The sequence below is a fragment of the Pleurodeles waltl genome, chromosome 7 (assembly GCF_031143425.1).
Source record: "Pleurodeles waltl isolate 20211129_DDA chromosome 7, aPleWal1.hap1.20221129, whole genome shotgun sequence".
NCBI classification, from domain to species: Eukaryota; Metazoa; Chordata; class Amphibia; order Caudata; family Salamandridae; genus Pleurodeles; species Pleurodeles waltl.
The window spans coordinates 1344488255-1344511376 of record NC_090446.1 but is presented as its reverse complement, the minus strand read 5'-3'; the positions used below and the strand labels follow the sequence as shown (position 1 = coordinate 1344511376).

The 23122-nt window shown below is 46.3% G+C and overlaps 1 protein-coding gene across 3 annotated transcripts in view; it reads left to right on the top strand.

Annotated features, from left to right (window-relative positions):
* PRPF31 (pre-mRNA processing factor 31) overlaps positions 1-23122 on the top strand; it is a 100418-nt gene that overhangs the window by 22690 nt on the left and 54606 nt on the right. For all 3 annotated transcript variants that reach the window (XM_069200736.1, XM_069200734.1, XM_069200735.1), the window contains 2 exons: positions 12521-12627; positions 22948-23117. In XM_069200736.1, coding sequence (XP_069056837.1) covers positions 12521-12627; positions 22948-23117 — 277 coding nt within the window. The remainder of the gene's footprint in view (positions 1-12520; positions 12628-22947; positions 23118-23122) is intronic.

The window sequence follows — 23122 nt, the reverse complement described above, 5'->3', positions numbered from 1 at the left end:
GCTCCATCGACCTGCAGGATGCGTATTTCCACATCCCAATAGCTCCAAAGCATCGAAAATTCCTGCGCTTTCGAGTAGCGTTACAGCATTACCAGTTCAGGGTTCTACCCTTTGGCCTGAAATCTGCTCCAAGAGTTTTCTCGAAATGTATGGCAGTGGTGGCAGCGCATCTACGAAGACAAAGGATATACATATATCCATACCTAGACGACTGGCTACTAAAGGCTTCTTCTCCGGAGCAGGCGAGAAGCCATCGGGACATTGTACTAGGAGTTTGCGAAGCTCTAGGTCTTCAGGTCAATTACCAGAAGTCAACCTTGACTCCAACGCAGAGTCTTCACTACCTAGGAGCTATCATAAACACAAAACTACAAAAAGTGTATCCTTCGGAGGAACGACTGTCCTCAATAAACATGAAGTGCCAGGACCTGTTGAGAGCCAGCGCACCTACGGCACGTCAAGTGACATCACTACTGGGCTCCATGGCATCGTGCATCTTTATTGTCCCAAATGCCAGACTCCACATGAGACCCCTCCAAGAGGCATTGGAGGCCAATTGGAGCCAAAGAACAGGTCGCTGGGAAGACACAATGCAGCTACCGGAGGTAGCACTGCAGTCATTGAGATGGTGGATGCACAGACCTCACCTGTCAGTGGGCGCTCCGTTTCACCAGGTACTTCCATCCGACACTCTGGTAACGGATGCGTCTCTTCAGGGATGGGGGGCTCATCTGGGTCCTTTTCAAGCGCAGGGTCTGTGGTCAGACAAGGAGAAGCAGTACCACATCAATCTGCTAGAACTCAGAGCGGTCCATCTGGCTCTCAAGTCTTTCACACCGCTAATTCAGGGGAAAACTCTATTGATACAGACGGACAATACAACCACGATGTATTACTTGAACAAACAAGGGGGAACGAGATCCCTACCCCTTTCACGAGAGTCCCAAGCGATATGGCATTGGCTCCTGGCCAGAGGAATGTCAATCACAGCAGTTCACCTGCCAGGTCAGCAGAACGTAGAAGCAGACTTTCTAAGCAGACACCTGGAGGACGTTCACGATTGGGTCCTGCACGACGAAGTCGCAGAATACATCTTCGCGCAATGGGGTCGGCCTCAACTGGACCTCTTCGCAGACGATGTAAACAGGAAATGCCCAGACTTCGCATCCAGGTTCTACCGTCCAGGATCTCGAGGGAATGCCCTGTTGATCGACTGGTCAGGGACATTTCTTTACGCTTTTCCTCCGATTCCCCTCATTCCGGCAGTGATCAGCAAACTTTACGGATCCAGGACCAGAATGATTCTTATAGCGCCACAATGGCCTCGGCAATTCTGGTACACGGATCTCCTCAACCTGTCGGAAAAACCTCACAGGAGGTTGCCGTGCAGACCGGATCTTCTGAGCAGAATGGAGGGCAGGATTCTGCATCCCAACCTACCCTCTCTGAGCTTAACAGCATGGCTCCTGAATTCCTGCAGTATGGGCACCTAGGACTCTCGCAGGAGTGCATGAACATTTTGAAAGAGTCCAAACGGCCTTCCACGCGGCGTTCCTACGCTTTTAAGTGGAAGAGATTCTACATATGGTGCTGTCAGCAAGGCCATAATCCCATACGGGCGCAGGAGGACGTCATACTGTCCTATTTGCTTCACCTAGCGAAATCCGGTCTGCAGGTATCATCTATTAAGGTACATTTGTCTGCTATTACTGCCTATCGCAAGTCACCTTCTCAGGAATCCTTCTTTACGAAACCTGTAGTCAAGGATTTCTTAGAAGGTTTGAAGAAAGTTTTTCCGCCAATTCGGAGGCCTTCTCCTCCGTGGGAATTGAACATAGTCCTAGCAAAACTTATGGGCCCTCCTTTCGAGCCTATCCATAAGGCTTCCTTACAACACCTTACGTGGAAAACGGCTTTTCTGGTGGCCATTACTTCAGCGAGGAGGGTCAGTGAGATCCAGGCCTTGTCTGCAAAAGAACCGTACACGGTTTTTCATGACAATAGAGTAGTTCTGCGAACTCACCCATCTTTCCTTCCGAAGGTGGTGTCAGAGTTCCATATTAATCAGACCATAACTTTACCGACGTTCTTTCCCAATCCGGAAACTCCGGCTGAGAAAGCATTGCACTCATTAGACTTGAAAAGAGTGCTGAAATTTTATCTGGACAAGACAAAATCGATTAGAAATTCTAACCGCTTGTTTGTGAACTATAGTCATTTAAGGACAGGAGAAGCAGCATCTAAGCGAACAATATCAAGATGGATAGTCTCTTGTATTGTTAATACTTACCAGCTAGCTAATAAACAATTGCTAGCCCGGCCTAGAGCGCATTCCACAAGGGGAAAAGCGGCTACAGCTGCTCTCCTGAACAATGTTCCTATATCTGAGATTTGTAAGGCTGCTACATGGAAGTCTGTACATACTTTTACAAGACATTATTGTTTAGACTCAGATGCAAGAGCGGATGCCCAAGTGGGGCAGGCCTCTCTAAGGAATTTATTTGCGTAAGTCATGTCTATTCCTGCACTTCTATCGGACAGTCCGCTGGGTTTAGGGATGGGCTTGCTAATCTATTCAATGTTTATGACTATTGATGAGGATCCCCTGGAAGAGAAGGATAAGTTACTTACCTGTAAATCCTAGTTCTCTTCCAGGGGTATCCTCATCAAAGTCATAAACAACCCACCCTCCTCCCCGGACACACGTCTACTGGAAGTGCAGGACAGACAGTATTTTGATTCAATTATACAAATTGTCACCGTAAAAAGAACTGACCTAACTGTGAACCAACTGTCACCTTTCCTTCACCCCTGAGGCATGGTGGGATACTGGAGGTGCTCAGGGTCTTAAAGGCACAGTGCCAAAGTTTTTATGGTTCTCATGTGTTAACCTACATGCAGCCTATTGGCTAAGAATGCTTCATTGTTTTTCAATGCAGTTTTCTCTATTTTTTCACTAGAGTTTGCTACTGCTTACTTCCCCAAGCCTAGTTTTAGGAGCTTGGGTACTTATTTATGCTCTATTGTAGTATTTAAAAAAAAAAAAAAAAAAAACTTCATAGAAATAAAGCATTTTAGCCTGTTTTTAACATGATAGCCTGCATGACTGTTTGTTACACATGTATAATGTGTATATATTTTATATATGCTCCGGGGTCCCCGCACAAGGGCGGGAATATTCAATGTTTATGACTTTGATGAGGATACCCCTGGAAGAGAACTAGGATTTACAGGTAAGTAACTTATCCTTCTTTAAGGGAGACTAGACTTAGGAGCATGTAGCAGGAACCAATCTAACCCAATTCTTGGAGGATATATGTTTTGCTGTGTGTATGTACCTTTACTGTTATGTGTCCTTAAGGATCCCTTTTCCACCTAAAAACGTGCCTGAAATAGTCTTGTGTATTAAGATGGCAGCTCATGATATTTCATAGCTGGCTGATGCCATGTACAGAGTAGGGAATTTTGAGTGTCTTAGCCAAACTTACTCATTTGTTCCTTTTGAATGTGATGTCTCATAAATATAGCAGTGGACTGTAGGTGTTTAACGTGGCACCATAACTGGCACACTTGATTAATTGGGCTGCCGTGCTTCAGTAATGCTGTTTGCATTTATAATAGATTGTAAGAGTATTCAAATTTGAGGAGAAGCATAGCGATAGCTGACCCTTCGCTCCATCCCAGGGCACTTTCCATAGTAGCATGATTTCTGCAATTACCCTGCATATAATGCGTCTGGCACCTACGTTAATTACCATCATAAATGTTGTATGTTCTGTCTGTTCCAGCGAGTCATGCTTCCACTGACTGCCACTTTTAAGTCGGTTTGTTGGCATCCGACGTTGCTCTTGCAGAGTTTTCTCCTTTTGCCTCCTATCACTTTGCTTTCCATTTTCTCGTGCACTGTTAACAAAATTTCCTATTGTTTTTGCCTCCTCATCGACAGTCTTAGTAGATCCCATCTTCAAGGGATGCAATGTGTCTCCTTACCTCCCTACTGAAATTGTCGATCAATCAGATATGCCCATTCTTAACTTATTTAGTTAGCTCTTTAACATGTTACTGGCCAGGAGTGGTGCTGTTGGGCCCTGCAGTCTGGTTTCTCTTAAGATTCTCTCTTTTAGTGGGTACGAAAAATTAGCACATCTCTTACACTGTCGTGTATTTTCACATTTCCTTCCATTCCTGTGTTCTATTTTCATGTTCTGAAATGAGCAGCCGTCCTTCAGGACTTGTCGAAAGAGATCAGCTATTTGCTCCTCTGAGTTCTTTACCTCACTATCCTCTATTGCAAAACCTTGTTATCTCTTTGTGTCTATTTTCAGCTTGTTAGTGATTTTAGAATTGGGATCATTGCTCTCCAGTTAATTTACTTGCATGGATTGTACAAGCTGCTCCTTTGTTTTTATTATGGAGATTTTGCTTATCCCCTTTAAGTTCATTAATGTTTTTGCTAATCTCGCTGTGCACCTGCTCCAATGTTTCTACCAAGACTGTCAAATTACTTTTTTGAAATTCTGCTAGGACTAAAATCTTCGAGAGTCCCACACTGTGGAGGTAATTTAGACTTTGGTGGGCATTCTATGGGCCTGCCAGTGGGGTGGCAGCTCCTTTCACTTCACTGAACGTTTGCAGAGCAGGCATTATGTTTGGAACCTTTTTATGGTGGGCCTACTAGATCGTGCATGTACTTTCTGTTCCTAGACATATTGTGGCTTACTAAGAATGCAAAAGGGCTTGGAGCCTGCTGATTGTTGCTTGGCATTCTTGTCAGTCTTGTTTTCCTGCTGCTTATTCTTGTCTCAGCCTGTCAAGCTTGTGCTTGTCCTGCCCATGGAGCATTGCCTTTTTACCATCTCTTAATTGGCTGGCATCTCTGCTTCCACTTCTTGCTTTTCAAGCACTATTATTTATTTTGTGTTAAGCACTTAATGAGTGCGTGTGTTTTAGTTTACTTCTCTCCCCCGAGCTCCGTGATTGGCGTGAGCATCTCCCCACTTCTTCCTTATACTCGCCTGGGTGCTTTTCCCCATTGCTTCCCCCTGCCCTTATCTCTACCTGTTGTCCCCTCTCACCCCTACATGTGCCCTCAGTGTAACTTTGCACAACCCACGTTTTGCTTTGGCGTCTCTTCTAACTCCTGCTGGTCTGTGTGTTTACAGCAAAGATTCCTCCTTTAATGATAGTCAACAAAACGCTAACATGGGCGTAAGGTAGAATGCGAAGTACGCACTGCAGTATAATCTCTAACCTGACAGGCTACCACGAGCGTCGTTGCCTGTTCCAGATGTCCATGTGATTGAACATCAGTGGCAAAAGCAGCTCTTGCAGTGACCGGGATCAGACAGAGTGGTGGCATTTCCACAACTCCTCACTGTTCTGTGTGTGGATAACTGACTGTGAAAGGAACCCCAGAAAATCATGCATAGTGGGAGAACTAAGGGAGTTAGACGTTGTTGCTTCTGAAAGGTGATGGGCCGTCTTTTAGGTGGTGTAAGAGGAGGTGGCCAGGAGAGACAGTGGAGTGATTTGGGACTGTGGATTGAAGACTCCAATACAGAGTGTGCGCTAAGAGCAGATAAGATTCAATCCTGTACATATTACACAAGTAAGCATTATACAGCTAATTTATTAAATCATACATCTTGGAGGTCCAGAACAGATTTGTCAGTAACAACTGTTAGCAACCTTTTGAAATTTGTTTATGTACATATTCTGTATGGAGCCTGCAGGGCCTTATCTCATCAGCATAACAAGCCCCTGCCTCCCCTAATGCCCAGTTTATTTACTGCCAGTCAGGGGGTGGAACAAGGAAACGAGCAGGAGTAAATTACGGTCAACTGGAGCTTCAGGGGTTGACTTCAGACAGAGGAAGATTGTGTTTGTGATGTAGGTGCCTGATGTACCACACCCATGTTATCGAAATACCAATAACAGTCACAGAAAGTGTGGCCTAGGTTCACAGGTGGAACAGGGTAGATATTGTGTTGAATAGATTCTCCCAAAAGAAGGGCATAAGACAGGCAGTTAAAGACCCCTCCACTCCACCTATCCATGCCTGCACAAACGAGTAAGAAAAAGAGGAAAAGGGTTGCGTGAGACGGTCACAACCACGTCATCCCAAATGATAAAGAGCAAAAGCTCTGCTACTGGGCAGTGAACTTTTTGAGGTAAACTCCACAGGCTGATTAGCGTACTTTTAAACATACACAAGTGCAAAAATATATTAGGCCCAGAGACCTACAGCGACTGAACAGCAGTGGGGGACAGACTGAAAGCCAGAAGCAAAACATCATACAGGCCATCAGCGCGGACAATCCACAGTCAGTTTGTGAAGTGAGAGAACAAACGCTGGGTTTTGCCTGCACAATCCATTCGGAGGGCTTCAGGAGATAGATGAGGTGGCCTGATGCTGGATCAGACGACCATAGGAGGCTTACTCAGATGTTAAAATGTGAGATCCATGAAGATCCTTTGCTTGATCCAGCTGTTACCACCTACTTTAATCATGAAAGGCGACACGTCCTTTTGGATCATTGACAGATTCCCTCCTGAGGGAAGTCCTTGGGACTTTCAGACAGGGCTCCTGAGTGTGCAGAACCATTAAAGGTATGACCTATTTTTTCCCAGTAGATTGAGACTGCTTTCGGCATACTATGATTTAAAAAAAAAAAAAAAAAAAATGAAGGGGCTCATTACGAGTGTCATTCTATTCCAGGTGCTGTCTTCGTAACCAGTAAATGCTTATATTTCAGTTATTGTATTTACCTACTGCGAAATCTCCAAGATAAAAAATTTTGGTCCTGTAAATGGGGACTAACATCCTAATCGTGCATTTCTCTTCTTCAGAGGTGCACAAACTTTTCTGTTGTGTGGTTTCCTACACAGTTGGCACCCGGTTATGTCTTGCTCCTAAATTATTAGACCAATTTGTGGGTTCATTTTAAAGCCTTGCTTGGGTACACATATTTTAGCTTTAGGCCTGCAGCCTGTGCCCTTTTACCTTTTTACATGCTCCATTTCACCTATTCATTTTTCAACACCTGGCTTTCATTGGGGCTGTTTTATTTTTCTAATCAGTTGCTATTCTGGGAAAGTGTTATTGGTTTCTTTGCACGAAATTTCACAGTGTACCTCTGCTCATGGCTGTACTTGATAATCTAGTAATGTAACATGTAGGAAGTTGGCTCTGTATGCACTATTTAAAAGTAAGAAATAGCATGCACAGAGAACGAGGGTTCCCCTTAGAGGTAAGATAGTGGCAAAAAGAGATAATTCTAATGCTCTGTTTTGTGGTAGTGTGGTCGAGCAGTAGGCTTATCAGAGGGTAGTGTTAAGCATTTGTTGTACACATACAGGCAATAATTGAGGAACACACACTCCAAGACAATTCCAGGCCAATAGTTTTTTATATAGAACAATATATTTTCTTAGTTTATTTTAAGAACCACAGGTTCAAGATTTACAAACAATACTTTAAATGAAAGGTATTTCACTCAGGTATCTTAGGAACTTTGAATCATCACAATAGCATGTACAGTTTTGGCAAAAATGGCAATAAGCTATTTTAAAATTGGACACAGTGCAAAATTCAACAGTTCCTGGGGGAGGTAAGTATTTGTTAGTTTTGCAGGTAAGTAAAGCACTTACAGGGTTCAAAGTTGGGTCCAAGGTAGCCCACCGTTGGGGGTTCAGGGCAACCCCAAAGTTACCACACCAGCAGCTCAGGGCCGGTCAGGTACAGAGGTCAAAGTGGTGCCCAAAACCAATGGAGAAGGGGGTGCCCCGGTTCCAGTCTGCCAGCAGGTGAGTACCCGTGACTTCGTAGGGCAGACCAGGGGGGTTTTGTAGGGCACCGGGGGGGGGGGGGGACACACAAGTCAGCACAAAAAGTACACCCTCAGCGGCACAGGGGCGGCCAGGTGCAGAGTGCAAACAGGCGTCGGGTTTGTAATAGGTTTCAATGGGAGTCCCAGGGGTCTCTTCAGCGATGTAGGAAAGCAAGGGGGGTGCTCCTCTGGGTAGCCACCGCCTGGGCAAGGGAGAGGGCCGCCTGGGGGTCGCTCCTGCACTGGAGGTCGGATCCTTCAGGTCCTGGGGGCTGCGGGTGCAGTGTGTTTCCCAGGCGTTGGGTTCTTTGAAGCAGGCAGGCGCGGTCGGGGGGAGCCTCTGGATTCCCTCTGCAGGCGTTGCTGGGAGGGCTCAGGGGGGGTCAACTCTGGCTACTCACAGGGTCGCAGTCGCCGGGGAGTCTTCCCTGTAGTGTTGGTTCTCCGCAGGTCGAGCTGGGGGCGTCTGGTGCAGAGTGGAAAGTCTCACGCTTCTGGCGGGAAACGTGTGGTCTTTAAAAGTTGCTTCTTTGTTGCAAAGTTGCAGTTTCTTTGGAACAGAGCCTCTGTCCTCGGGAGTTCTTGGTCCTTTTAGATGCAGGGTAGTCCTCTGAGGCTTGAGAGGTCGCTGGACCCTGGGGGATGCGTCGCTGTTGCAGTTTTTCTCGAAGTGGGGGAGACCGGCAGGTAGGGCTGGGGCCAAAGCAGTTGGTGTCTGTCTTCTCTGCAGGGATTCAGGTCAGCAGTCCTTCTTCGTCTTCGGGTTGCAGGAATCTAGTTTCCTAGGTTCTGGGGAGCCCCTAAATACTGAATTTAGGGGTGTGTTTAGGTCTGGGAGGGCAGTAGCCAATGGCTACTGTCCTTGAGGGTAGCTACACTCTTTGTGCCTCCTCCCTGAGGGGAGGGGGGCACATCCCTATTTCTATTGGGGGAATCCTCCAAAATCAAGATGGAAGATTTCTAAAGGCAGGGGTTGCCTCAGCTCAGGACACCTTAGGGGCTGTCCTGACTGGTGGGTGACTCCTCCTTGTTTTTCTCATTATCTCCCATGGACTTGCCGCCAAAAGTGGAGGCTGTGTCCAGGGGGCGGGCATCTCCCCTACCTGGAGTGCCCTGGGGCATTGTAACATGAAGCCTGAGCCTTTGAGGCTCACTGCTAGGTGTTACAGTTCCTGCAGGGGGGAGGTGTGAAGCACCTCCACCCAGAGTAGGCTTTTGTTTCTGTCCTCAGAGAGCACAAAGACCCTCCCCACATGGGGTCAAAAACTCGTCTCTCAGCAGCAGGCTGGCACAGACCAGTCAGTCCTGCACTGAACAATTGGGTAAAATACAGGGGGCATCTCTAAGATGCCCTCTGTGCATTTTTTAAATAAATCCAACACTGGCATCAGTGTGGGTTTATTATTCTGAGAAGGTTTGATACCAAACTTCAGAGTATTCAGTGTAGCCAATATGGAGCTGTGGAGTTAGTTTTTGACCAACTCCCAGACCATATACTTAATATGGCCACACTGTACTTACAATGTCTAAGAATAGACTTAGACACTGTAGGGGCATAGTGCTCATGCAGCTATGCCCTCACCTGTGGTATAGTGCACCCTGCCTTAGGGCTGTAAGGCCTGCTAGAGGGGTGACTTACCTATGCCACAGGCAGCATTTTGTGTGCATGGCATCCTGAGGGGGATGCCATTTCGACTTTGCCTTTTTCTCCCCACCAACACAAACCATCTGCAATGGCAGTGTGCGTGTGTTAGGTGACGGGTCCCTGAGGGTGGCACAACATATTCTGCAGCCCTTAGGGACCTTCCCTAGTCACAGGGCCCATGGTACCACTGGTACCATTTACAAGGGACTTATCTGTGTGCCAAGGGTGTGCCAATTGTGGAAACAATGGTACACTTTAGGTGAAAGAACACTGGTGCCGGGGCCTGGTTAGCAGGGTCCCAGCACACTTCTCAGTCAAGTCAGCATCAGTATCAGGCAAAATGTGGGGAGTAACTGCAACATGGAGCCATTTCCTTACATAACACATTACACAGGCCAAAGAAGGTTAGAGAGGTCATTCCAGCCAGAGGATCCATCCTGTGCTGTACACCATTTCATTGCCACATTGCTAACCTCAGCCCTTTCTCTACAGCCAACTGAGAAGACGGCAGGCAGACCCATGCTTTTCAAGTATGGAGGCAGGTGTACCTTCCATGGACTAAGTAAAGGCAGCGGAATGGGCCATCACTGCCAGCTCTTACATAGATGCTAGGAAGTGTGGATAGGAACTCGTATGCACAAGTTTATTCCAATATGATAGGGTTGTTTTATTTTATTTTTACTCATGGTAACAATCCAGATTGTGATATGTTTAATCTTCCCAATAATTGTAGCTCACATATTTTATCGTAGATTGCAGTGTTCTCAATAAATGCAGTAAAAACTGTCCTGCATCTCTGTCTGCCTATCTGTGTGTAAGACCTGTGCTAACGAGAGAAAGGGGCAGGATTTGCCACCCACTATTTCCTTGAAGTCCGTGTCATGTTCTAAAACAGTACTTTTTCTTTCTCTCTCTCTAGCTCTTTCTCTCTCTCTCTCTCTCTCTTTCTCTTGTTCTCTCTGGCCCATTTGCTTTTGGTATCAAACATCTCGCCTTAATAAGCCCTCATTGATGCCAGATTTATTCATACATGCACCTAGAAGGTTTATTAATATGAGATGTTTGATACCAAACATCCCAATTTTCTGTGAAGCCATCATGTAACTGAGGAACTCATAGTGACCAGTGTCCAGCACATGCACTTTAAATGCCTTCCCTGTTCACTTACTATGTCTAAGAATCGACAGACTTAGCAGGGCTTATCTGCTCTGGCAGATATGACTACACATGTAATGTAATGCACCCTCTCTTAGGGCTGTAAGTCCTGCTTACATGCAGTTTTTAGGGGACATGGCACACAGGCTGTGTGCCATGTGTTTTCACTTTTGAGGAGCATCTTGTCACGCAGCCTGCAATGGCAGACTTCATGAGTTTGATGCTGGGTCCCTCTGAGTGGCACGAGTGTGCTGCAGCACTTAGGGACCTTCTGCAATACCTAGGCCCTTGGTACTAGAGGTACCACTTACTAGGGACCTACAAAGGTGCTACAAGGCCCTGGTCACTTGGGGCTGAAGTGACCAGGTGTCTTGTTTTGGGGAAGGAACACTGGATCTGGGGGACCTGATTAGCAGGAACTCTGTGCACTTCAGACAGAGTTGCATCAAAAACCAGGAAAACAAACGGGGGAGGGGGTGTTTACTGCAACCAGAACCCAGCTTTCTACAATTCCGTCCTTTAAAGTGAAGGCCCAATGTTCTGAAGAGTCTCAGTTTATCTCTAACACCAGAACCAAGCCACCACCTCCTCTGGAAACATTTACAAATATGATCTTCAGGCAAGCCTTCAAAGGAAGAATGTTAGGCATGTGATAAAGCCAGGCTTGGCTCTCTGGATTGAATGATGAAAGGAAACGCGGCAGAAGACCAACCTCCAACCGTGACAGGAATGGGACTGTTGTCAGTTGGAAACAGTCAGAAAGCAATGAAGGAAACTTGATGAGAAAGATTTGTAACAGAGTGTAAAGAGATAAAATAAGGCCTAGCAGCAGAAGGGCAAAAACATGGCTGATTGCCAGGAGGTGAGTGTAACAACGAGTATTAAGTATCTACAGCAGGGAGTGACTGCTCTTAAACAGTAGCATTACAGGATTAGACTATGATCCGTAGACTGTATTTGTAAAGGTTGTAATGAGGCAGTGGTGCCTCTTGTGACTGTTTTAGATAATAGTTGCGGTTTTGTGTTGCAGGAGAGCAATATTAATTGTTTAAGCTCATTTAAATACACCTGATAGAAGGCAGTGGTGCTCCTTTTTTTGACCCAGGTACTAGATTGCTGTTTTGAGTTGGTAGGCTTTTGACTTGAGGCTTGACCAGAATTCCCATAATTGTTATTCTTTTGTACTTTGGCTACTCAGATGATATAGAGTGAGTACTTGCTATTAGTCCAGTTTCTTTTTTTTTTTTAACTGCTGCAATACTTCACAAGACTTAGCTATTTGTTGGGGGTCTAAAATAATTGATTTCTCTTTGTGTGCTAAATACAGTCTGGACGTAGAGAGCTGACCCCACTCCCTTAAGAGAAGATTCTGGTTGCCGTGGGGAAGATAGTAGGAAAGTTCTGACTTGATGGTGCTACAATCTTTCAATCTGTAACGTAAAGCTGCATAAGACAGCCAGAAATGTACAGAGACGATTTCCAGTAACACAGTGCTAGGAAAAAAGTAACCTGCTAAAAAATATGCAGGTAAAATGTGACTTTGGTTACATGTAGATATTATTTTCTTGTTTTGGTTGTTTTCAGTGTAAAGTGCTCCAACACCTCTCTGTTCCAGCTCTCTATGAATGGTTAAAAAATAAAACAAATAAAGAAAGAAGGATTGGGACACTAACCTCTCCAATTTAATTGATAAAGAACATTGGATATATTTTGTTTCGAACAGTTTTTCTGAAGGTCCCCTTTATTGGGAGTATCGAAATTCCCTTAGGATATGAGATCAGGTTGAAAATATTTTTCAGGTAACTATTTTGTTTTATTTTTCTAGTGGTCTAATTGTGTGGTCATGAACGCATCGGTTACTAATCCAAATAATGAACATTTTGTTTTTCAGGAATTGGGGAATAGCCTGGACAAGTGTAAGAATAATGAGAACCTTCAGCAGATCCTCACTAATGCCACGATCATGGTTGTCAGTGTAACAGCTTCTACTACTCAGGGGTATGCTGTTCATTTTTATGTGTTCCTGTATCACATTTTTGCCTCCTTCCACACCCAAGGAGCGGGCTAGTTGTTTTTTAACCATGTCCAAGACCACATTCTGCCTCTACTTCCCATAGCATCCTGCTTTTTTTCACACTGATCAATAATGCAGACCATCATCCACTTCCCAGGTGCCAAGGATATGTGGTTTATTTTTGATCTCTACTCTGCACTACACACATTTATTCTGCCTGTGTTACATACTGTATTAAGCATAACAGATCTGTCATCCTTACTCAGGCACTTGCTGCCTGTTACACTGCCCTGTGTCACAGACCATAATTCACAACAAAATATGATACTGTGTTTTTTAAACTTGGTCCTTTATTACATACATGTTTCCACACCACAGGATGGTGACCACTGTAGTTTTTGTTTCTCAAGCTTCAGCTATGCTCTTTCTGTCCTTTGTATGGAGTATGCTGCTACTCAATGGTACAAAGGACAGTGCTCCAGGACTTTAATATTGCTTTTTGTTTTAAGCTCTGATTGACTGTGAGTGGCTGTCTCATCCCAGACTTTCTTCCTTCTCTAATGCTGTATGGTATATTGATTCACATGCTTGAATTATCCCTCATCTTCACCCTGGGAATCCTCTTTAGCCGATTTGTAAGAAAAATTGGATTATCAATTGAGGTGGGTGACTACCTACCTCAAGGAATAATCATGACCCTTGTCAGGGTGAACCCTCAATGTCACTAAAATAACATGTACACCACCCCTATAGCACAAAGCACATAGGCTTAACTGTGTGTAAATGTCTGCAGTCATAAAATCAAAATGCAAAACAATAAGCCTAAATCCGGATTTGCAAAAATAGAGTATAAATTAAATAAAATGAGCCAAAATGACAAATCAAGTAAGGAAACCTGAGAAGTGAATTTTTAAAGTTTTAAGTAGGAATAGTGGCAAAAAAGCACACACGCCAACGATGGTCACTGTAGACTGTGTGCTAGGCACAGCTTGATGATGGCCGCTATGAAGTGTGGCCAGATAAGCCAACCAGGTTTGTCCCGGTGAAAGATTTTACCTTCTGAATTAAGAAAAAACAGGATTACACTTCTAAAGCCACCCCAGGACCTTTGGAGAGGAACTTGTTGACCACAGGGATTCAGCAGTATCCAGTTCAGCCACTGGTCAGCTAGGTACTTCCAGGAAAAGGGGACTTCAAGCTTTTTGTGTCCTTTTAGCTTGAACATGCGGGTTAGCCTTATGACCTTTTGTAGTCCACTTTTTTTTACCTGAATACATGAGTGAGCAGGACCAGTCTATTCCTTTTTTGTTTTACTTCTTATCCACCAGAGTTCTGAAGTGGGTGCCTGGAGATGCTGCATTTATGCCGGACACTGGCTACTGAGTGGAAATGACTCCTACGCATGCCCTAACCAATGGAGTAAAAGTTCCTAGGGTCAACCCTACCCAAGTTGGCATCTTCAAGATGGTGAAATTCTTCGGCTGCACTAAACTTGGGATCTGAGGGCTGAGGTTGTGAGTGGAAGTGTATCATGGTATTTCTAGTGTTCTCCCACATCTAGTACCAAAATCTAGTTTGAATCAGCCCCTACACCCCCAATAACCCAGAGACAGAAGTCAGATAGGAAAATGGAATAGTTTTCCAGCTACCAATCAGTGGATACACAAGAGTTCTTAGCATCCTGTTTCCTTCCTTTCAATTGTGCCCCAGGTATTCTATGTAAACACAGCAGACCTGTCGCGTAGGATTTGACACTGAAAATGACAAAAAGGACGCTCACAAGCCCGCCCTTCTGCTGAACTCAAAGGAGCCACCCCAGCCCATTCAGGTTGACCTGGGAGTCACAGGTGATGTATTGTATTGTGTAGCTCCTAGAAAGTATTTTGCACATGTTAAAATGCAAATCCCTGGCTGGGAGAAGTTGGAGACCAAATGCAAAATAGCCTCCTGGTCCTTTAGGCAAGGAAAAGGTAACTTTCTAAAGGTTACTTTTCCTTAATAATCCAACGTGACAATTGAATTGGATAGATAATATATAGTTGTTAAATTATTTTTGTAGCCAGGCCCATTCCTAAGATACTGTATCAGTATTTTTATCTGTAATCTGGGTTTCTACACAGAACAGCGAAAAATAACGCTCGGCTTCTAGTCACTTTATTGACATATTGAGTTGCAGGTTTTACACTGGTAGGCCTGAATCAGATGTTTGCAGTGTCACTGTATTGGATGGTATAATAGGCACAGCAGTCCACTTGTGGCATTTAACTTCCAGGCCCTGGGTACAGTTATACTAGGGGCTGATAGTTAAATATGCCACTTGAGAATATACCAAATTCAACCGTGTTTAAAGGGGGAACACAGGCACTTTACTACTTGTTAGCAGGGGTAAAGTGCAGAGAGATCTAAAGCCAGCAGAATTATAGGGTCCAGCAAAAGGTCAAATGTGGGGTGACCATGCAGAAAAGGTGTGTTTCCTACACCAAAGTTTAAACATCAGTGTTTAAATATAAAAATGTAACATTGTAGCAACCATGCACTACGGAGATTCTCACGGTCACCTAAACATTGGTCAATGAGGTGTAAATCCTCTAGTGTTCACTCTCCACATCTTCCATAGCTTATATTTTGTACCATGTTTCAAGTGAATGTAAGGGAATTCTCAGAGTGCTGCTGTTCTTCAGCCTTCAGATATTTTCTGCTCAGTTTCTCCGGGGTACTTCAGTTCTTTGTCCCCTCCCTACTGCGAAAGGTAAGCTTTTTTTTTTGCCCTCTAAGTGAGCTTCCTTGTTTGTGGCTTACAAGTCGTTTGAAAATAAGTAGTTCTTCGGGTGCTGTGACAACTCTGGGGCCAGGAAGACCTTTGTCTATAACCCTGGTACCAAATACAATTTCTTTCTTTGTCCACCTGGACATTTAGCAAAGAAACTGAATATTTCGAAATACTTTTTTCTCTCCAAACTTGAGGGACTGGCAAAGTCACCTGCTCTTCACCTATAAAAGCAGCCTCCTCGGGGGAGTAATCTGTGAAAAGTGCTTTTGTGGTGTCTTCACTGAAAACTCCAAAGAAAAGAGAGACCTAGTTGGCTCAAACGATCCAGTGAGAGCCTACTGCTGGAAGACTCTGACCTCAAACTCAAAAGTGTATTGAACTCTGGTCAAGTTAACAAATGTACATATCAGTGGCGGGCAGTAATTTTAAGAGGGAGGGGTAAACTTACACGCACACTCATGCACCTCACTCACACCATTCATTCACACACACACACCCATTCACAACACTCACTAACAAATACATATTCTCTCTCTCCACCCCCCCCCCCCCCCCCCAACCACCCTCCAAAACATTTTAAAAAAAAATCTCAGTAGCTCTGACACGGAAGACTCGGAGGTCCCAGGAGTCCGCTCGTCAGAGTGGGATGGGGTTAATAAGACTACTGACCCCACTCTGTGATGAGGTGTCACTGATTGATACTCTGCCCTGGTGCTTCAGGGCTTAAAACTGAACCGCCCAGGCCTGAAGCAATGGGTGACGCTCCTCCCTCGTCGTGGGGGGGGTGGGGGACTTGAGGAACCTTTGCTAGGCTGGAGAGGTTACGCCCACAGGGCTATGACTTCTTCAGCCAAGCAAAGTCCAGCTCAGTCAGCCAGGAGTCTGCACATTTAGCACATGCCCAACTCCTGGCTGCCTGACCTTAACCAGAAAGACTATCTGTCGGGTTGACTTTAGTTCAGCCTGACCGATAATCTTCAGGTGAGGAAAAAGTTAGGGTGGCGTGGCCCCCTCAGCCCGTATGGATGGGCTGCTGCTGTTACAGATAAGCCGAAGAACCACTGGCCATGTCTCGTCAACTTTTCCAAGTATTCGGAGCATATGGCCATCTCAACATGTCAGTGCTTTCCTTGTGGAAGGTCAAACACAAGCACTACTTGTTGATGGCTTCTTCTGTGATTAACTCTTCATTGAATACCACTCCACCACTGCTTGTCAGTTGCCACCATCGTGCTTGCTTGTTGAGAATCCTCTTGTTACCTGTCCGGACATCGAAGATAACTGTTCATCAGTACCTTTTTCAACAATAAATGCAGAGTTGATAAGGTCTACTCTGTGTAATACACATTCAGTGACTGCTGTAATTCCTGTTTAGACCTCATGTTCTCCTGTCTAATGCATACTGGAACCTCCATTCCAATTGTTGTAGCGATTGCACTGGACAGGATCCATTGGTTATTTACAGTGACCATGGTCAAGCTGAATGCATGGGGGTTGAAGAACTCTAACTTAGATATTAACTTCATACATGACAAATCTGAAAATCAGATTGGTATCAAACTTCTCAGCACAATAAATCCACACTGATGCCAGTGTGGGATTTATTGAGAAATGCACACAGAGGGCATCTTAGAGATGCCCCCTGCATGCCAGCCCAACTGCTAGTGCTAGGCTGACCAGTCTCTGCCAGCCTGCCACTTCCTGACCAGTTTCTGGCCACATGGGGTGAGTGCCTTTGTGCACTCTGTGACCAGGAACAAAGCCTGTCCTGGGTGGAGGTGCCTCACACCTTCCCCTGCAGGAACTGTAACACCTGGCGGTGAGCCTCAAAGGCTCACACCTGGTGTTACAGCGCCCCAGTGCACTCCAGCTAGTGGAGATGCCTACCCCCTGGACACAGACCCCACTTTTGGCAGCAAGTCTGGGAAGATACTGAGAAAAACAAGGAGTCGTGACCCCCTCAGCCAGGTCCAACCCTAAGGTGACCAGAGCTGAAGTGACCCCCTCCTTAGAAAATCCTCTATCTTGTTTTGGAGGATTTAGCCCAATAGGAATAGGGATGTGCCCTCCTTCCCAAAGGGAGGAGGCACAAGGAGGGTGTAGCCACGGACGGCAGACCTGTCCAAACAAAAAAGAAGAAGAAACCATCTTTAAAGGGAATCTCGCTTCACTTCAGAAGCGTGAGTCCCCACCACTCTGCACCCAACGCTCCTGGCCCATGTCCAGAGAAACAAAGGACCCAGAGAGGATCCCCAGGCGACCTCTGACGACGTGTCGACCGTGGGGGAACCTCTCTGCACCACCACCATGACGCCTGCAGAGGGAATCCTGAAGACCCCCCTGAACGCAATGCCCGGGACAAAGAAATCTGACGCCTGGAAGAAGCACTGCACCCGCTGTCCCCAGGCCCGTGAAGAACGGACCACCGGTGCAGCAGTGACAAGCAGGCGGCCCTCACCCTTGCCAAGTCGGTGGCTGGCCCGAGAAGCTTCCCTGTGCCCTGCCTGCAACGTCTGAGTGACTCCCGGGTCCCTCCATTGAAATCTATTGTAAACCCGACACCCTGTTTGCCCACTGTACCCGGCCGCCCCTGTGCCGGTGATGGTGTGTTTTGTGTGCCTACTTGGGACCCCCCCAGTGCTCTACTAAACCCCCTTGGTCTACTCCTAGAGGACGCAGGTACTTACCTTCCAGCAGACCGGAACCGGAGCTCCCCCTGTCTCCATAGGCACCCATGTTATTTGGGCTCCTCTCTGACCTCTGCACCTGACCGGCCCTGTGTTGCTGGTGCTTGGGGTTGACTTGAACCGCCATCAGTGGGCTACCTATGCCCCAGAGACTGAACTTGTAAGTGCTTTACTTACCACATTAACCTACCTGTACTTACCTCCCCCAGGAACTGTTGAATTTTGCACTGTGTCCACTTTTAAAATAGCTTATTGCCATTTTATGAAAGACTGTGTACATTATTTTGGTTCAAAGTCCTAAATATACCTATGCAAAGTACCTTTCATTTAATGTACTTGTCTGCAATTTGAATCTTGTGGCTCTAAAATAAATTAAGAAAATAATGTTTCTATATAAAAACCTATTGGCCTGGAGTTAAGTCATTGAGTGTGCGTTTTCACTTATTGCTTGTGTGTGTACAATAAATGCTTAACACTACCCTCTGATAAACCTAACTGCTCGACCACTGTACTTCAAATAGAGCGTTAGTATTATCTATTATTGACTCTGTCAAGCCTCTTGGGGAACCCCTGGACTCTGTGCACACTATATCTCATTTTGATATAGTATATACAGGGCCAGCTTCCTACATAAATCATCTAGTCTATTGAGTTCCTTCCATTAATGGCGGCGTTGGGCCACCAGCTTTGGATACGCGTGCAGCGTGGTGACCCCCTCCAGCTCCAACAAGCGCAAGAGTTGCTCTGATTGCAGTACATTACATGTAAGTTTGGAGCGGGCCCCCATGTTGTAGTGGTGCAATGTCCCCGCATTACGAGCTTCAGGGCCTCCCACTCCACTCCTAGACGTTCCCGTTCCTGAGTTTCCCTGAAAATAGGCAGAAATAGCTGTGGCTAATGTAGTGCAATATACTGTGTCTTGTAGGGCCTTGACCCGCAGGCACCATGAAGGGATCGCTGGGCGTGGCCTTCCCCATTGGAACGTGACCTTGAGTGGGTTGGGATCCGATAAAGTTCTGCCCAGATATTCAGAACTGTGGGTCAATTCCCAGCACTCGGAATTGCAGAGGAGATAATCAAGACGTGTGTGTACCTGGTAGCCTGGAGCATAGTATGAGTATTCCCTTTACCCAGGGTCTCCAAGTCTCCAAACATCGTGCAAATCCAGGTTCTTAGTCCATTGCTGGAAGTGTTTAGTCACTGAGAGACCCATTGTACCAGGCATGGGGGACAATGATCGATCCCAGTCTGAATTGTGTATGCAATTAAAGTCTTCTCCCTCCCCTCCTCTTTCTCAATAGCCTGGAGTCCTGTGGTCCTGCTAACTTGGCGGGAATTAGGGTGTCCAGGAAGGCAGCCTGGGCTGTGTTGGGGCCATACAAAGAGACCAAATACATGGGAAGGCCATCCAGAGTACCTTCTACCATTATATATCTGCCTTCAGGGTCTGACAGAATCCTGTTGGACATAAATGGAACCTCAGGCGCAACCCAGATCAAGACGCTGCGTGCATAGGAGGAGTAGCCCGTTCCAAATGTTTGACCACCCTACCGCTAACAGACATTCGTCAGTTCACTTTTGGTGAGGTGTTTCCTGAATACAAGCAAAATGAATATGACTACGTCAGAGGTATACATATATTTGATGTCTGCGGTGTGGTGTTGCTATACCTCTAACATTCCACGTGAGGATGTTATACTTTGCAGTTAGATGAACCATGGGTCATTATGCAGGTGCATCTTAGCACAGCCCCCGCCCCCCACCCCTCTTTTATTACCACCTCACTCCTCGCATGCCAACATCGCGTGAACCAGACAGTAATATAAACTACTAAAATATAAACTTCGTAAAGCACTCCCATTCCCCAGGCCTGAGTGCTTAACAACACCATGCCACCCTCAAAGAAAATAACAAGTATCAAGGTAAATCCTTACAAGAAACAGGTCCTTACGGAACAGTTCTTCGGGGGTGAGATCTCGGTAGGTACCAGAGATGTTCAGTGTGGGCCCATATATAAAATAAGACAGATGCTGGGTTCTTGAATATACATATCCTCCCTTGTAATAAGACTGAGTCAGTCTGGGATCTTCCCACGTGGACATCATGTGTTGGAGGAGCAGTTTTAGAGGTCGTCACAGGATCTCTGAGTGAGCTGGGGCCCTGCACGAGTCAGGTTATCGGACGACTGAGAGCCACCCGTATCAGAACCAGACTCTCAGAGGTAGGCCTCCGAGACCGCCTGGTCCTTAGTCGGTTTAGCCCTGGATGATCTTTTCTTTCGGGACTTAGCTGTAGGTGTTAGCCAGTTTCCAGGATCCTGAGTCTCCACTGATATGCTCACCATGTTTTTGGCGTGGAGCCAGGTCGATACGTCCTCCAGCAAGTGGAAGATGTGACTTACTTTGCCATCTGTGGGAGTTTAGCTAGGAACAGAAGGGCATACATAAAATTTGCTTCTCTTAAGCGTTGTTTCACCTTCGTGTAAGAGTTCCGTTGCTGTTGCACCATCATACTGAAGTCCAGGTATTCTGTGATCGAAGCATTTTCATAGTTCCAAGGTCCATTGTTTCGGAACCACTGCAAGAGCATATCTCGATCTCTATAATTAAATAGTCATGCTATTAATGGTCGTGGCGGGGCACCCAGAACCGGAGGACGCCCCAGTACACAGTGCGCTCGTTCAATAGAAAATAATTTTTATATCTTTTTCTCTAACACAGTCTTTGTGCGCTAGGTTTCGAGGAAAAGTTTTGCGCTGGGGGCATCTGCACGTTCCGGGAAACCCAATAGGCGTATTTGATTCCGCCTGGATCGCCCTTCTGCGTCCTCAGCTCTCCGCTGTAGTGCAACCATGTCCTCCTCCATTCGTTGCATCCGGACTTGGACATCCTTCACCATTGGTCGTATTGTGGCAAGGGAAGATTCCGCCTCCTCCACACGGACCACCAATTTAGGATGAGCTGCGTGGAGTAGATTCAATTCTGTAGAAATCGTATCAATCCGGGACTCAAGGTTTTGGTGTATAGGATAGCTTGCAATACTTTGTCAAATTGCCCAGAGTGGGATTGCAACGTGATTTCAAGATGGCGAAGGCTCTCTAATGTGGAGTCCAGTTGGTTAGTATGGTGCGGGCCTTCACCCGATCCGGTCTCTGATTTAAATGATTTAGGCTTCCCCATCGTAGTAGGCATTCAGTCGGAGCAAGGCAGGGTGATGATGTACTTTCTTCGGGTCATCCACAGGGCGGCACCACCCGCATGTAGGCAAGGCCCAGGAACCGTTGCCGTACAGCAATTGGTTCGGGGGAAAGCTCAGATGCGGTAGTCTCGGGTAATGACCAACAATCTCCTAATCCTCACGGCAGGCTGCTGGGATGCCCGTCAAAGCACGTTTACGTAGTCTTCGCCGGTATGTGTAGTGTTCCCCTCTTGTCACTAGGGCCACCTTTGTAGATAATGTCCCCACCACGTTCACCTGGGTGGGGGACTCAGTCACTGCTAGGTGGTGGGACGGCCCTTCCTCTGCCTACCCTTCTCTAATGGGCCCAACATTCTCCTGGTCGTGTCCCCCGGCTAGGCCCAAGGTGGCCTCACTTCCCACACGGGCCTAGGGCAGCTGAGACACTCACCTCAAGCCACCTGGGGCCAGTGCCGGTGTCCTGACATGTAGGCGACTTGCAGCAGAGGCCCCCTACTCCATTTGCCCACCCTCGGGACCCAGCTCAGCTCCTCCTAGGCCCTGGCAGTGTCGCCCGTCCCAACCCTGTCCTCACAGTGGGTTCGGCGTCTCCAGAGGCGCGTCTCCCAGATCCTCGGGGACAAAGCCCTGCTTCATCACCGTGAGGGTAGCTGGGACTCGCCTCCCTGCCCGCTTTCTTCAACCTTCGGGCCGGGCCCATCTGCATCCACAACTTGTCAGCAGGCCTCTTGCACCCCATTTGGTCGCCAATCCTGTCACCACTTACCCACCAGCAAGAACCGGCTAGTTCTGCTCAGTGGTCGGCGGCACCACTCCGAGGACCCCTGGTTGCAGACACCAGCTTCAATTGCAGGATATATACCGGGCCCACCTGAAGCTCTGGGTTTATGCGACCAGCTCGGTCGCCATCTTGGCCACGCCCCCAAGATTTGAGATTAGTTATTTACCTGTAACTACAGATGTCCAACATTATTTTTTAGAATCGCATGCCTACTATGCAACTATTTCTATCCTTGCTAAGAAAATTTAAGCTATGGAAGCCTCTGGAGGAGTGGAGGTTTGAGTGGCTTCACTTCATTGCCCACTGTTTGGGCCACATGAAGGGTTGTCAAACTGCTCCTAATTCATGGCTGGTTGAGTGTTAGACGTATTTCAAAACTGCTTTTTAAACCTTCTGTACGGAGTATTCCCAGTCTTCATACGGAGAATAATTCAAGCATGTGAGTTTATGAAAAACTTGTACCTGAGAGCTGTAGTAATAGCTAGCTTTTATCAGCTCAATCCTTTTGACTACACTGCATTGTGGAGAGTTGACCACTTATGGTACATTTAATGAACTATGTTTACTTTGGCTCTTGCTTTGCTAATGTTTTTTGGATAGTCTGCTTGTTTGAAGTACGATAATTATTAACATGCATAACATATACTTGTGTCAAGCACTGGGTCTTACTAGCTATTATATGCTTTCTGTAAAATTTCAGATTCCCCTTTCTGGTACATAGAGTGCCATGTAGTTTTTGCAGCTCTGCAGTCTTAAATATTTGGAAATGCCATTGTCTTGCGTGACAGACTGTTGAAAAATTGCTTGTTAGATTCCTTACTTGAATCTCTTTGGCTCGCTTCCTTTCTACCCACTGTGGCGTGCTCAGGCAACAACTGACTGAAGAGGAACTCTATCGGATCGAAGAGGCCTGTGACATGGCATTGGAGCTCAACCAGTCCAAGCACCGTATCTATGAGTATGTGGAATCACGCATGTCCTTCATTGCTCCCAACCTTTCCATCCTTGTTGGAGCCTCTACAGCAGCCAAGATCATGGGTGAG